Consider the following 16,043-nt stretch of genomic DNA (forward strand, 5'->3'; position numbering starts at 1 on the left):
TGCTGTCTTTCTGTGTGTCTGTCTTTCATTCTCGTGCACTGCCTGCCTATCTTTCTGTCTCTCTCCATGGCCCCTTTTTGTCTCCCCCCAAAGCAAACCAAGATTGCTCCCTGGCCCCCTTTCCCTTTCCCCCACTTCCCTGTGCAGCAGCATTCCCTCCTTCCCTGTGTAGCAGCAACAGCATTTTCCCCTTCCCTGTGCAGCAGCATTCCCCCACACTTCCCTGTACAGCAGCAGCATTCCCCCCTTCCCTGTGCACCCACTCCTTGCCTGCTCCCCGTTCCCTTCCTTTTCCCTCCCCCTGTCCAACAGCACCCCTTTCCTGCTCCCCCTGTGCATACGCCCTGCAGAAATCTACTTGCTTCAAAGAAAAGAGTTGCACCGCGCTGTTACTGGCCTTGGTGTCTTCTCTCCATTGCGGCCAGCCCTAGCGGAAACAGGAAGTTGTCAGAGGACGGGCCACAGTGGAGAGAAGACGGTGAGGCCAGTGGCAGCACAGCGCAGCACTTTTCAGTTAAATGCTGCGAGCGGGTGAGCAGGTGAGAGGGGGGAGAAATAGATGCCGGCAGGGGCGTTTGGAGGTCAGGTTGCGTGCGGCAAGCTGCTGTTCGCGCTTGAAGATTTGAAAAGCCAGGGCGCATGCGGCAAGCCACCGCTCGCGTCTGAAGACTTAGGAAGCCGTGCCACATGCTGTAGAATACCGCCACGGATCAGAAATCACGGCGGCAGGGATCACGCCATTTTAAAAGCGCATGCGTGGGTAAGGTTTTATTATTTAGGATAAACTGTCCTAAATTCTACTTCCTATTACTTGCTCGAGTCCAGAATTACCACAGTCTGATTTGTTATCCATACGCAGGGTGGAACACAGTAGATGTTAATCATGCCAAAAACTGAGCAATTCAGTGGCCCAGTAGCAGGACTGTATATGGCCCTGCAGGAGACCTAAACTGGATTCATAAGTCTGGTTTCCACATGCTGAGCTGGAAATACTAAAGAGGCAGCCCCAAAGAGGTGACATCTATCTATCAATAAGCTTTGGCTCAGGGTACCGAAGAGTATAGAAAGCGTTGAACAGAAGATTGTCTGTGGCCCAGTGAAAACTCCAAGGGTAAAACCAAGTGTGTTCATTGATGTGACTTGTATGTTAAGTGTAATGCCTTATTTTGGATAAGGGTGGGGGGGGGTAAGCAAACCAACCAAACAACATATAAATAAATCCATACAAGACACAGTCAAGTCCCTTTTCACCTTCTTTATATCATGAGAAAAATGTCAAAATTATAAAGCCCCCCCCCCAAAAAAAAAAAAAAAAGGAAAAGGAAATAAAAATCTTTTCAGTCCAATTAGGGTTGTACATGTAAAAAGAACCTGGATGGCTGGCAGCATCTCTGTATTCAAAGGTAGAACTTAAAAAGGGAAAACAGTAACCACAATCTTGACTTTAAACAAACAAAAAAAAATCATCCCCGTGCCTTAATCTTTTGATCCTGAATTCAACTGTTTCTTGGCTTCTTTCCCGGGGATTTTAATTTCTTTATGGCTGTTGTCTTTCATAAACTTGCTCATACTTCATTTCAATGTTTGGTTCTGAAAAGGCAGAATAAAAATGACACTTCCATTAAATGAAAGAAAGGAATCTGTTCAGCATTTCTAAGGAATTACAGCCTGCTCCCCTGCAATTTTACCGTTCCGTCTACAATGGGCTGCTACAAAGCATGGGTTCTGGAATTAATTATCTTATTTTACAATCAAATCCAGCTGCGAGGCTAATCTTTGCATTTTCTTACTCAGTAATTGTTAAGCATTCTGAAATCTTGTTAGGATATAAAGCAAAACTATGGGGTCCTTTTATTAAAGCGTGCTAACTGATTTGGCGCACCTTAATAAAAATGACCCCTATGCTTGTTGACTTGTTTTACTTTTATGTACACTCTCCCCCTCTTTTTCAAAGGCACGTTAGTCATTTTAGCGCACGCGTCCATAGGCTAAGATGCACGCGTTAGCATTTAGCATGTGCTAATATTTCACGCACGCTAAAACACTTAGCACGCCTTTGTAAAAAGGACCCCTATATGTATGGGGTTAAGAATAAAAAAAGTTATACTATTTACTCATATATATATACATACATACATACATACATTTACCCTCTCTTCTACAAAGCCGTGTTTAGTGGCTGCCGCGCGGCAACAGCCTCGAAGCCCTTTAAATCTCTATGGGCTTTGGGGCCGTTACCGCGCAGCTTTGTAGAAGAGGGGGCAAGTTTTCCAATAAATAAGATAAAATAAATTGGAACTTAATGTGTAGCATCACCTTTGACCAAAGAGCTATGAATGTGTGATAAAGTGACCAAAAACATTCTCAACAGTAGGATTAGGAGTTCATAAGAAAGAGTAATAGCAGTACAAAAAGGGACATATAATAACTTTATAAAGATAGGGGGGCCATTGGAAAAATATTGTGATGAATAGACATAATTTCTTTTCTGTTCCTTTTCTTTTCTTTCTTAGTTTTATCTAGCACATTCAAGGGGGGAGGATGGATTTGGGATGTTATTAAATACGAGATGTTATAATATGTTGTATAACATTGCATATTCTATTTTAATTGAGAATGGGATGAAGGGGTGAGGGGGGGAGTTTTACACTATTATAGTTCATATGTTAGATAATATAGTGCTATATTGAAATTATTTTTATGATATATTTTTATGCACTTATTGTTTAATTTGAAAATGAATAAAGATTTTTTTTAAAAAAAAGGATTAGGAGTTCATTAACCCCCCCCCCCCCACCACCTATTTTTTTTAAATTAAGCTGGGCTAGAGGTTTTTAGTGCGGGCTGGCAAAGTAAGCACTCTGGCACTCTTAGGAATTACTTTGCTGGTCTGCACTAAAAGCCTCTAAGGCAGCTTACAAACTACTCTAACAAACTTTCCCTCAATGTCAACAAATCCCGTGGCCTCTTATTCTCAACCAAGAATACTGAATCTTTACTGGAAAAAATAACTATTAAATCTGTTCCAATTCAAATGGAAACAAAAATAAAACTTTTAGGGGTCATTATTGATAAAGATTTATCATTTCATGATCACATCAGTTCTATAATAAAAACTTGTTTCTACAAACTCCGTATCATTCGTTCATTAACTTCAATCTTGCAGATCGAATCAATTACAATTCTGGTTCATTCTCTGATCATTTCTCACCTAGACTATTGTAATTCCCTTCTTAACGGTCTTCCCCAAAAAGAAATCCGACGTCTCCAATTGATTCAAAATACAGCTATAAAACTCATTTATAAACTAGGTAAATTTGATCACGTCACTCCAGTTCTGAAAGATGCCCACTGGCTTCCTGTGGCCCACCGAATCACATATAAAATTATTCTCTTGACCTTTAAAATAAAATCCTCTCATCTGCCTTCATTTCTATATAAACTCCTCATTCCCCAATGTTCATCTCGTACTCTGAGATCCACAAATCAAAATCTCCTTCTGATCCCCTCTATTAAACATTTTTACTACACACAGAAAATAAATTTCGCTGTCTCTGCTCCAATGCTATGGAACTCTTTACCACAACCTCTTCGCGACGAACAACAACTGGATAAATTTAAGATAGGCAGGCCTAAAGACTTTTCTATTCCGCGATGCATTCATTTCAGTTTAGTATCTACTTTCTCTGTTATTTTCAATTATTTAACCTTCAAAAATTATTTCTAAAAGACTTTTTCCCTACCCAAATGTTTTTTTCCCATTCCCTCTTTCTCCCTTTTCTCTTAACAATGTAACTTTACCCTCCCACAAACCTCTTCCCTCACAATCAAGTTTGTCTTATGTTTTATGTTTTAATATACACTGTATGTACTTCTAAATATTGATTATATTAATTCCTCTTTCTTATCTATATTTTTTATTGTAATGTAAACCGGCCAGATATTTATTTGATGGTCGGTATATTAAAACCTAATAAACTTGAAACTTGAAACTTATTAAAAGGGGCTATAAATTAAATTAAATTTAGCTCAGTTAAAAATCACCTCATCAAAATAGCTCGAGGTAACATGCGACAGAAAAAAAAATCCAAATTAAAAAAAAACATACAATTAAACAAATCCAAAATATCACCTCATGCCTTCAGCAGCACAGAGCCACCACCAAACCAAATCATAACTACCTTAGCCATAGGCTTGGGCCCACAGTCACGCTTTAACCAATTTTTATGTACAATATTGTTATTTTTTGCATATTGTTGCTTATGTTTTAGTTTATTACACACCTTGAGCTTTTTGATGAAGCATGTCCTCGAAGTAAAGTTTTAAAATAATTTTTGTTATCAATAAATTTTTATTGAAGAAATTCTGGTCATGAACTGGGAAAACAAACCCACATCCTCATTCAACGTCATGGAGAATAAATAAAATGGACAACCACTATATATATCACACCTATAAATCCATAGATGTTTTATACAGTGTTGTGTGCCATGACATAATTAAATTAAAATCTTGCTAACATTCGTGAGAAACAGATATTTTTTGTAACAAGCTGGTTTACAGTAGCACTGGGTAAGACTTATGGAATGAATGAAACTAGCTGTAGTTTTTTATGTAAACAAAAAGGCGATTTTGACAATCAGAGCGCCACATCACCGATATATCAGTGGCTATTAGAGTAGAGAAAATAAAATTGCTTATTACATTTTTGTTAAAGCCAGCCTTTTCCACGCAGAGTCCAGAAAGCTTACATGTGTTTTTGATAAAAATGCACAAAGATTAATCACCCCAGTAACTCTATGGAGCTTGTATGATCTTCCTGTTCCGTCATCTCTTTGTGGTGAAAAGGCAGAGACTTCTAACGAACAGACATACCCGAGGGAAAAGCTGGAATCAAAAATGTAAGTGATGGTATACAAACTGGAAATAGGACTTGAAAAATGTGTGAAAACGCAGGCTGGGGATATTGAAGGGCAAATGATAAGAACATAAGAAGCGCCATCTCCGGATCAGACCATCGGTCCGTCAAGTCCGGCGATAAGCACACGCAGAGGCCCTGCCAGGTGTACACCTGGTGTAATTTTTAGTCACCCATATCCTTCTATGCCTCTCATAAGGAGATGTGCATCTAGTTTGCTTTTGAATCCTAGGACGGTGGATTCCGCAATAACCTTATCTGGGAGAGAATTCCAGGTGTCAACCGCTCTCTTCCTGATATTTGTCCTGAACTTGTCCCCCCTTAGCTTCATTCCGTGTCCTCTTGTTCGTGTCAAATTGGACACGGACCTCTGCTCTCACTAACATACTCATGGGTGGGGGACTACTCAACTATTCTGGCTGGTTTGAACCTTTTATGCTGTCAAATAAATATTTGATATTCTTGCAGAATTAGCCAGTAAGCCGCATACTCAGGGCAGGATTCTCAAAAACCTGTGTTAAAAAGTGACAGTCTGCTACCGCAGCCATTTTGATACTGAGACATTCTTTAAAAAATCACGCATGCAAATAAGATTGGTAGGCAGCAACAAAGGAGTTCCTACATTTGATGGGCACATACACAGAAAAACGCCATAACCCCCCCCCCACCCCCATTGGACGAATGGGAGGGGAGAAGCAACATTGACTTTTTCAATCGCTCATAAAACGGTGTCAGGTCAAAAAAGTGTCGGGACAAAGGCGCGCGCAATGTGGAGGTGTGCGCTGAAGAAAATGATTGTTTTAAAGGGCTCCGATAGGGGGTGTGGGGGGGAACCCCCCACTTTACTTTTTCCCTAAAAAACAGGGAAACAGTTAAGTTTCCAGTATAATGAGGGTAGTTACAACCCCCCACAATGCCGCCGCGATCTGTATTAAGTAAAGTGTGGGGGGGTTCCCCAACAAAACCCCCCGTCGGAGCCCCTAAAAACACTTTTTCTTCGGCACGCACTTCCGTCTTGCGCTCAGTTGTCGGCGCGCGCCTTTGTCTTCGGCGGTTTTGTCTATGAACCCATAAAACATGCATTTCTCTCCAAAAAACTACTATAATTTGTTTTTAATGTAAAATTTAATGAAGACCCACAGCCAGAAACACACAAGACAAGGGTATCACACACACGCTCAAGAAGAAACGTTGGCTTTTAACAAGCGCGCATGAAACATGCCCGTCTCTCCCAAAAACTCAAAAGAAGCGTGATTTTACTCCCCTCCACTAAAAATATGTAGATACACATTTTTTTTTTTCATTAGCCACAGTCAAAACAGAAGTGCTGGCACTGTAATGGCATTCCCGGACCAGTTGCTGCTTTTTGTCGCCAAAAGCCAACACCGCTCTTTGAAGATGCCTCGACGATTGTTCATTTCAAAGTTAAAGAGCACATTTGCATGCCATTGTCGGAGACTGCTAGACACCTCGCTAAAGACAGAGATAATCCATTTTGATAATCCACTGCTAAAATGTGGACAGGCTAAACCGCCGGAAAACAGTTTAGCGAGGGCGCTAAAAGTTTTGAGAATCTTGCCCTCAGTTTCCACAATCCCTCCCCTATAAACTATCTCTGTTCTCTGCCTGCTAATAACCCTCTTCCTGCCCTATCAGAAAAAGAAGGCATTATCAGTTTGGCCACTACTTTCCCAGTAAAGTCACCAGGTGCTTCCAGCGTATTACCTAGCAATACGAGTGCCAAATAATTACAGCTATTACAGCCTGCTGTAAGAGAACAGAAAGTCAACGAACCCCAGAGGAAATATGTTCTAACTCCTTTAAGGGTACTCTTTTGACATGGAAAAATTTTTTTCAGACATGTCCCCTCCGACACCATTTCCATGGTTGCCTTAGACTATATACCAGACGATGAAATCACAGAGCAGATGTCAGTCACAACAGAAGATAGAAGGCAGCTGAACAAAGTGAAAAACTGATAGATTGAACGACATTCAAATGACAAATCTTGAGGCAAAACTCCATGGTAGGCTCTGCCAAAGCAAAATAATTTGGCCTGGTCTGACCCAGAAACCTCTGGTATGATGCACTGGCCTTTTATGCCTATATTAATGTATTGTAGCTGGCTTTGGTAAATAACTTCACATGCATAGAATTATGTTCACTAATCCTTAACTTCCCGAAAGAAGAGGGCTGAATCTATGGGGTCCTTTTATTAAGGCAAACTAACCGATTTAGCATGTGCTAAAGATTAGCGTGGGCCAAATTCCAAGGCGTCCATAGAATATAACGGATGCCGTAGCATTTTGCACTCCTTAATGAAAGGACCCCTATGTTAGGAACAAAAGCAACACAGGCATGCATGACTAGATGGGAACAGATGAGTGCTTCATGCAGGGCAGAACATGCTGTATCTATCTGTATGCCACTATATGTCCAACAGCTCTATAAACTCCCCTAAAGAATTTTGTATGACAGAAATTTTACATAAATAATGAAGAGAAAGTGGGGCGGGAAATGTACACATCAACCTGAGATGAAGTTAAGTTTATTAAATACAGTCAAATGTCAAAATGCAAAACATCTAAAATAACACTGCTTTTGAGTGATACCATCATTGTTTATTGAGAAATACAGCTTTTTTAAATGTATTTTTTGATGTTTTGGTGCCATCTTATCGGATTATCACCTGCACCCTTGAAGCAGGCTTCCTCTGTGGAGCAGAAACACGGACCGGGTCGGGTCTGGATGGCCATGCAAGATGGATTGGTTATTTTAGTGTTTCTATATGTTTTGCATTTTGATATTTATTTAACTGTATTTAATAAACTTAAAACTTCAACTCAGGTTGCACTTTTTTGCCCCCCCTTTCTCTTCATTGTACTTTCTCTGTGGGGTTTATTTACCTTGTTTTTTTGGATTGCAGAAATTTTAGATAGCCTGAAGTGTTGGAAGGTGTATGTACATACTTTACAGATCATTTTCAAAGGTCAACTAAGTAGGTAGATTCCTTTTGAAAACTGCTTTTGAGGAACAACCATTAAAAGTGGTTCTGAGGTTGACTTTAAATTGTCAATCTGTTTCTAAATTTGCATAAATGTGACACGGATACCATGTACATAGAAAAGTGATGGCAGAAAAGGGCCAAGGCCCATCAAGTCTGCCCACTCTATTGACCCACCTACCCTCCTAGCTACCCTTTCAGAGTGCGATCTCTCAAAGGGTAGCTAGGAGGGTAGGTGGGTCAATAGAGTGGGCAGACTTGATGGGCCTTGGCCCTTTTCTGCCATCACTTTTCTATGCTTCTATGTACATGGTATCCGTGTCACATTTATGCAAATTTAGAAACAGATTGACAATTTAAAGTCAACCTCTGAACCAATGAATGTTGGTCTAGTTTGTTCCATGGAATTCTAAAATTTTATCAATGGATTGTGGGAATCCTTCAGATTTTTACCCAAAGAATTATGAAGTGTTATTATTAAATTGATTTAGGACTTTATTGGTTGAGAGTTTCAAAAATCTGAAGCAGACTGAAAATTTTTTTTTTTACTACACAAAGGTTTGCCAAACTACCTACAAACTTTTCTCAGGATCACTGAATGGTTTGACAAGTCTAAAATTCATAACTGTGCATACAGGAGCTTTCAAAAATCTTCAATACCATCTCTCCAGAAATGGGATCTGGATATTTATCCAGGTTCAGATTTCATACTCAAGTTTCAAGTTTATTTATGGCTTGATATACAGACCATCACATGTATCTGGACGGTTTACAATATTAAAAATTAGAAAAATCTCATAAAATTTAAGATGTAATTGAAATAAAATAAAAGAGGGTAAAACTAAAACTATGACAAATTAAGACTTATTATTAGAAACGAAAGATACGGGGGATAGGAAAATTTTAATTATAATATATAAATAAAAATAAAAAGGAAGGATAGAGGTATAGAGGAAGACAGGGATGGCGCTTCTTAGAATTATCCAAAAGACAGTCTAGTATGATCTTGTGAGATCACTTGGGGGCACTTCTTCAGATACGACAGCTGACGTCAAAGGAGGAAACATTATTTGATAGAGAACTCATCACAAAGAACACTGCGATGAGCCCTGAATCCACACAGTATATATTTCATCAGGGAGAGTCATTTTTACGCATAGTGGTTGAGTTTCAAGTTTATTAATATTTTGATATACTGACCATCACAAGTACCTGGTCGGTTTACAATAATAAGAGATAAAAATTATAAAAAAAAAGTTGTATATAAAAAACCAAAATAAAAATAGGGGAGATAATGTCAATACAAAGACTTGGATATGAGACAAAAGGGAAGGTTTTTAAATGACAATGTATAAATAAAAGTGAAATGAGGAAAGGAGGGAAGGATAAAACGAAAGGAAAAAATGAGGTATCGCTTCCTGGAAGCGTTTTTGTTGTCCTGTTTTGCTCAGTAAAGTCTTCTCAAACCAAGTTTTGTGTTCTTCCTCTGAATGATAACTCACTCTCAAAAATTCATATTTCTGCTGCTTCTTCAAGGCATCCGACACTTGATTCTAGTTTCCTTTCACTGGGTGTTGCTCAAGGCAAGTTACATACAGGTATGGTAAGTATACCCTTTCCCCAGAGCTATTCCCCAGGGCTCTTTACTGAACTGCATTAACGTGTTAACAGGCATTAAATAAAGCAAGTCCCATTTATCTCAATAGGGCCTAACCATACACTTTATTTAAAATGAATTTGCATTAATGTTAACACATTATGCAGCTTAGTAAATAAAGTCTAAGATGGTAGTTGGAGCAACAGAGGGTGAGGTGAATTGCTCAAGGTCACAGGGGGCATCTGTGGAATCTGAACCCTGACCTCCCTGGTTCTCATCCTGCTGCTCTAAGCATTGGGCTACTCCTCCGATAATAATGAATCTCATTGCTAGAAAAATTCTTTAAAGACTTCAGGAACACTGTTGGACTTTTGGCGGGCATACAGACACACTTCACATACTTCTGAGGACAATGACAGATAATGTAGGATGAAGCGGCATGCGAGATGCAGAATAAGAAGGTGAGGACAACAAAGTCTAGTAGATGCCCTTACTTTACAGAGGAGCTGATCATAAGCAAGACCCTGTTTACCGAAGCGTTCTATACTTTGCCAATCTACTGCTCTGCTCTGCTGCAATCCTGCCAAAAAGGAAAGAGGGAGATCGTTTCAAAGGAAAGGCAGTGAGAAACAAAGCAGCACGCCTTCAGGCACCAAAAGAGAGGAAATCAGGCTTCTGTTATTATTTTCTCATGCAAAGGTTCACTTTTTTGAAAGGTCTTAATCTCAAGAAATCTAACAGAAAAAGTTAAAAGCAGCAAAATAAAGTGTACAGTATGCCACAAATATCTCCTGAGTTGCAAAGCAACAAGCACAATGCAATTATGGCCTTTTCCCATCCATCAGGTGAGCAGAATTGCTCGTCTGTAATGAGTGCTCTCTGCAGCCAAGCGCTAATTGGTGATGTCACCCAACAGACCCAGTGTGATGGCTGTAGCTCAGAGAAGCCTTTAGGGCTTTCCTGTGCTAAGCAATATCCCTCCTCTGCCTCTTCAGTCTTTACTAGTGCTGCCCGATTCAGGGAAAATTTTTTTGATTCGATTCGGCCCAGTGAATTGATTTTTCTCATCTAATAGGGTGGTTTTTTTTGAACGTCCTGTCGGGCTTATTTGTAGCCTCTTCACCCATCTCACTCCCTTTTGTCCTCTCCAACCCCACGCCAGCGCTGTGGTGTAAACAAAATAAACAAACACCGATTTTTCCTCACTCTGTTAGGTCCTAGCTCACACTCGCTGTCTATTACCAGCTCTGGCAGGATACAAATTTCAAATTTGATATATTGCAATCACAAAATAGAAAATAAAATTATTTTTTCTACCTTTTGTTGTCTGGTCATTTTATTATTCAGATCATGTTGGTCCCAGGCTCTGGTTTCTGTTTGTCTTCTATTAACTCGCTCACCAGGGTCTCCTGCCCATTTGACATTTTCTCCTCTCTCTTTCTCCATGCTCATCATCCATCTTCCATCTCTGTACCTTCCCTTCCACTGTCATATCCAATATTTCAGTTTCTTTCCCACTGTCTACCATCTCTCTCTCCTTGCCTTGTGCCCTAGATCAAACCTCTCTATTCCCCTTCATGCAGCATCTCTTCCTTCTTCCCCTCCATTATCATGTGCAACATTTCCTTCTCTCCCTGCCCTCAGGCCTATGTCCAACATTTCTCCCTCTCTTTTCTCCATGCATATCTTCTTCCCACCATATGCAGGATTTCCCCTTCTCACCTTTTCTACCTCTTTGCTGCATCTCTCCCTTCCTGTCCTTCACCTCATGTCCAACAATTCTTCCTCTCCCCCCATGCGCAGCAGCTTTCTATCCCTCCTATCCCCCTGTGCAGTAGCTTTCCATCCCTTCTTCCAATCCCCCTGTGCAGTAACTTTCCATTCCTCCCATCCCCCTATGCAGCACCTCCCGATTGACCCCCCCCCCCCCTCCACTGTGAAATCCGACATACGGAACTTCCAAAGCAGCAGAAAGTGGCAGTTGCCGGAGTGAAGAGGCAGTGCTCTGAAGAGGCTGATTCTGGCCTGCATCAGTGATGCAGCAGAGAGAAGGCCCTGGCAGGGCAGGCCAGGAGCAGCCTGTTCTGAGCACTGCCTCTGGCCTCTTCCCACTGGCCACTGCTGCTTAAGGACACCCGGAGGTGTCAGGGCTCACTGAATCAGCAAGTCTGAATTTTTAGAAAGTGAATCGATTCATCGATGTGAATCGGGCAGCTCTAGTCTTTATCCTTGCTATTCACAGTGTTGCTCTCTTTTTTTTTTAAATAGCGGGGAAGGAGGGAGGGAAAGTGTAGCTGTATTTCCCTGCTATCTACAGAGAATCCCCATTAAAGGCAAGCAACTCCGCTTTCTTTGCAGCCAAAGAGAGAAATGCAAGCACACTGATTGGAGACTTCCAAGCTGAGGTTCATTGTGAAAAAGACAGATGGGACAACGTAGGCTCAGGGAAGCTGGAAACGTGACCCTGAGCAAAGAGGCTTAGGTGGTCCCTCAATCTAAAGGCAACTCCTGAGAGGATAAGGCATCAAAGCAGTAGTGTCTGGCTACCCACTTGACTGCTTTGCAGATATTTATAATGAGTCCCTTCTTTTGCAGGAAACCTGTTGATTCTCACTCTCTTTGGGGGCCGATGAATGATTTACTGATAAAAGAAGAAAATATAGACAATCCATGTTGATATGGTGAAATTAGTACTTACCTGAAACTGATACCTTCAAGAATACTGTACCTTATTAGGACACAACAATGGAAAAAAATACCTATCCTAAAATTTAGAACAATCAGGGCATCTCAACTTAAATAGAAGAAAACAACAATTTGTTCAAACAATCAACAATTGTAGAGAACAAATCGATATCCAGACCTCAAATACCCAAGGCACTACTTGAATAATTCTTCATTCATCATTGGTCTTGGTAAAGTGACATGTGCTCAAATATGTTTTTGTAATTAATTTGATAACATTTACTAAATATAAAGTGCATTTAGTACTTAAAGTGCTAAAGACAGGAAGGCACTTATCTTTTGTGCCCAAAGTGCCTTCCTTTCTTTAGCACCTTAAGCACTAAATGCACTTTATATTTATTAAATGTTATCAAATTAATTGCAAAAACATATTTGAGCACATGTCACTTTACCAAGACCAATGATGAATTTACCATCCCCGTAAGGGCATGAAGAATTATTCAAGTAGTGCCTTGGGTATTTGAAGTCTGGCTAATCAATTTGACTTGATTTCAATTTGTTCTCTGGCTCATAGATCTCAGCAATAAACCAACAACTTTTCCACTGGAACAAAACATCCTCAGAAAGGGAAAAATGTTGGGTATACATATTGTGATCAACCTCTGCACCAAGAGATGCTTCTCTGGGGCTTGAGAGGAAGCTCACGTATATTATTCCCTTCTAATTCTCCCGTCTCCAGTACCTGTTGAGGCAGGTGTCAACTTCTGATTATGCCACAAAGCCACATGTTCAAGATCAATGTAGACGTACAAGTTACAGTTACTACTGAAGCTGCTTATCTAGTTAACTCAGTGTCTCTCAAACTATGTGCCATGGCCCAATGGTGTGCCCCAAAGAGATTCAGGTATGCAGAATTTTACTTATTTTTAAAAATTCCCTGTTCGTTTACAAAAATTGGATTGCTCCAAGTCTAATAGATGTTGGCACTGTCATCTCGAAGCTGGAACTTTAGATCATTTATTGTTTTATTGTCCATTCATTAAGGCATTTTGGGAGTCTATTTGGGATCAAATAAATTACCTATTAGAAAATCATGTAGCATTGTCATATGACACAATTTTATTTGGCATGGCTATGAGAACTAAATGTCAAATAACATATAATTGGAAGGACTATAAAAGACTGAATTATTGTTTTTGGTGGTCTTCAGTTTGTCACGTGTATAAAATGGAAAGAGCGTTGGCAGTTCAAAAAGATTACTATAATAAATTTAAGGATGTGTGGAGACCATTATTAAAGTATTATAATGAATAATTTACACTTTTCCCAATTTTAATACTCATGTGGATTTGGGGTGGGGAGGGGGATTCTTGTTTTTCCACTAATAATATATTTATGAATGACATAAGATATTATTTTCATGTGGTATATTTTAGTTATATATGAATTTGGAAGGGGGATGGGGGTTAAATCTTCTTGTTGTATGATATTGTAGATTTTCAAGTGATGTTGTTCTATAATTGTTTGATATTTACTGTACACTTGATGTAAGTTATAAAATGAATAAAGAATTAAAAAAAAAAAAAATTCCCTTAGTATACACTAGAATAGATGACATGTATGTTGCGCACGCAAGAGTCTGTCAATGTTATGAGCGTCTGTGCACGTAAGGATACAACCGCCCTGACAAGCATTATTCTTTGACGCGATTGGTCCTTGAAAACTAAGGGCAAGTCATTTTAGTTTTATTTTTTTATGCAGTAGTTATCCTAACTTGAGAAACAAAGCAATATGTTTGGATCTTCTTTTCTTTGCGAACTTGGATTTTCAGCTCCGACAGAAATTAAATTTATTAAAAAAAGAGAACGACTGCAGATGGTGGATGATGAAACGCGTGTTTATTTGTTGACTATTGAGTTTCAAGTTTTATTAGTGCTTGATAAATCGCTTATTGGATATCTAAGCGATGTACAATTCAAGTAAAATAGAAATACAAATACACTGACTTTAAATAAAAAACATACTGGGTTAACATACATGAACCGTGAGGGTTAAGGGGGAAAGTTACAATATATTTGTAGAAGTAAATATACATTAAAGGGAAAAATAACTCAAGGAAGGGGAAAAAGAAAAAAGAAAAAAATTGTGGTATGTAAAACCTAGGGTCTAAAATTATAAATCTGAGAGTCATATATTAAAAGCATCCTTGAAAAAATAAGTTTTTAAAGCTCTTTTAAAGGAAATGAGGTCCTTTATGTCTCTAATGTACTGGGGCATAGAGTTCCATAAGGTAGGAGCAATAATTGAAAACATGTCTTGTCTTCTAGTTCCAGTTATTTTTAAAGATGGGACTGTTAACAGGTTGTTTGAAGCAGATCGGAGGGTCCGTGAAACGTTGTATGGAATGAGCATTCTAGTGATGAACTGGGGTTCATTATAGATCATAGATTTAAAAACTAGCAGTAATATTTTGAACGAAATTCGATGTGCAATAGGAAGCCAATGAGAGTCCATGAGCCATGTTTTGAGATAATTTGCACTCAAAAATAAACACATCCATCTCATTGATTATTCTATTCTATCTAGTTTAGATAAGTAATTCTCAAAATTTAATTTTTTGTTGGTTTTGTAATTTTATAATTTCAATTAAAATGTGCCAGGACAAACATTTGCTCTGTTTAATGTGCCACAAAAAACGTTTGCTGCATTTAGTGTGCCAGAGCTAAAAAAGTTTAAGAGACACTGATTTACAAGTACAGTATTTGGTTTTTTTCCCTTTCTCTGTCACCCTGGGAACAGTCTTGGCCAGGGCCCACAGAAGATGGCTATATTGATAACATAGAAACATAAACAGAGTATGACGGCAGAAAAGGGCCGACGGCCCAACAAGTCTGCCCACTCAAGAACCCTCCCTCCTTCGAGAATCCATCTTTTAAGCATTCCTCTGGAGCGACCCCACCTGTCTGTCCCATCGTCCCTTGAAGTCGAGCATGGTACTGGCCTCGACTACCTGACGTGGAAGACCATTCCATCGATCAATTACCCTTTCGGGTGAAGAAATACTTCCTGGTGTCCCCATGAAATCTCCCCCCCCCCCCTGATACTATGATGTGCATCCTGATTTCACCACTGGCAATCCTCCTTCTCTCCTGGTGGCTGTTTGATGTTGTCAATAGAGCTTGGGAATTCTGATGTACTATTTATCAGACAAATCATAACAGAAACATCCTCCCCCCCCCCTCAAATTTGTCTGTTAGGAACTGAAGTTAATACCTAAAACAAGCTACAGGTAAACAAAAGAAATCCATGTTAGGTGAAAAGACACAATATTTATAGCATTTAATCCATCTCAAATTCTACTGCATGATCTTTTTCAGCCAGTCAAGATGCCTCATTTCTATGAGGTGAAAATCAAGACTAGTCACTAGGACAGATAACTGTTAAAATGCTTACCTTTTCACTGCTTTTTGGGCTAGCATTCGATTGCCTGCAAGGAAAGTGATCGTGCCCAAGAGGGCAAGGTACTTCAGGGTTTGGAACATGTTCAACTGCGTCCAGTAAACATACATGAGCCCCAACATGGCTGAGAAAACGAGATAACACAGGTGTGTGTCAGCACAGTGCCAACCAAAACAGCGTTTCAATCGTTGCTTTTACCGTGCCGTGATTTCTGCAACATTGCACCGAAGGGGTTGTTAGGCCTCTTCATTATGGGTGATAAGAGTCAACGCAGAATGTGGCAACTCAGGTGTCTCTGACTAGGGCCCAGTCGGACCAATTACTCCATGTTTAAAGAAACTATCCCCCTCCCCCCTTTTACAAAACCTTAGCATGGTTTT

The 16,043-nt window shown here is 39.7% G+C and overlaps 1 protein-coding gene across 2 annotated transcripts in view; it reads right to left on the reverse strand.

The window, feature by feature from the left end:
- Positions 1–311: 311 nt before the first annotated feature.
- RPN2 (ribophorin II) overlaps positions 312–16,043 on the reverse strand; it is a 73,783-nt gene continuing 58,051 nt past the window's right edge. Inside the window, exons 16-18 of one of the 2 annotated variants that reach the window (XM_033963691.1) lie at positions 15,658–15,787; positions 10,014–10,099; positions 312–1,590 (exon numbers count right to left, since the gene is read on the reverse strand). In XM_033963691.1, coding sequence (XP_033819582.1) covers positions 10,048–10,099; positions 15,658–15,787 — 182 coding nt within the window. In that variant the 3' untranslated portion in view covers positions 312–1,590; positions 10,014–10,047. The remainder of the gene's footprint in view (positions 1,591–10,013; positions 10,100–15,657; positions 15,788–16,043) is intronic. The other variant, XM_033963692.1, reaches the window with a different exon arrangement.

This window comes from Geotrypetes seraphini, chromosome 11 (genome assembly GCF_902459505.1).
Source record: "Geotrypetes seraphini chromosome 11, aGeoSer1.1, whole genome shotgun sequence".
NCBI classification, from domain to species: Eukaryota; Metazoa; Chordata; class Amphibia; order Gymnophiona; family Dermophiidae; genus Geotrypetes; species Geotrypetes seraphini.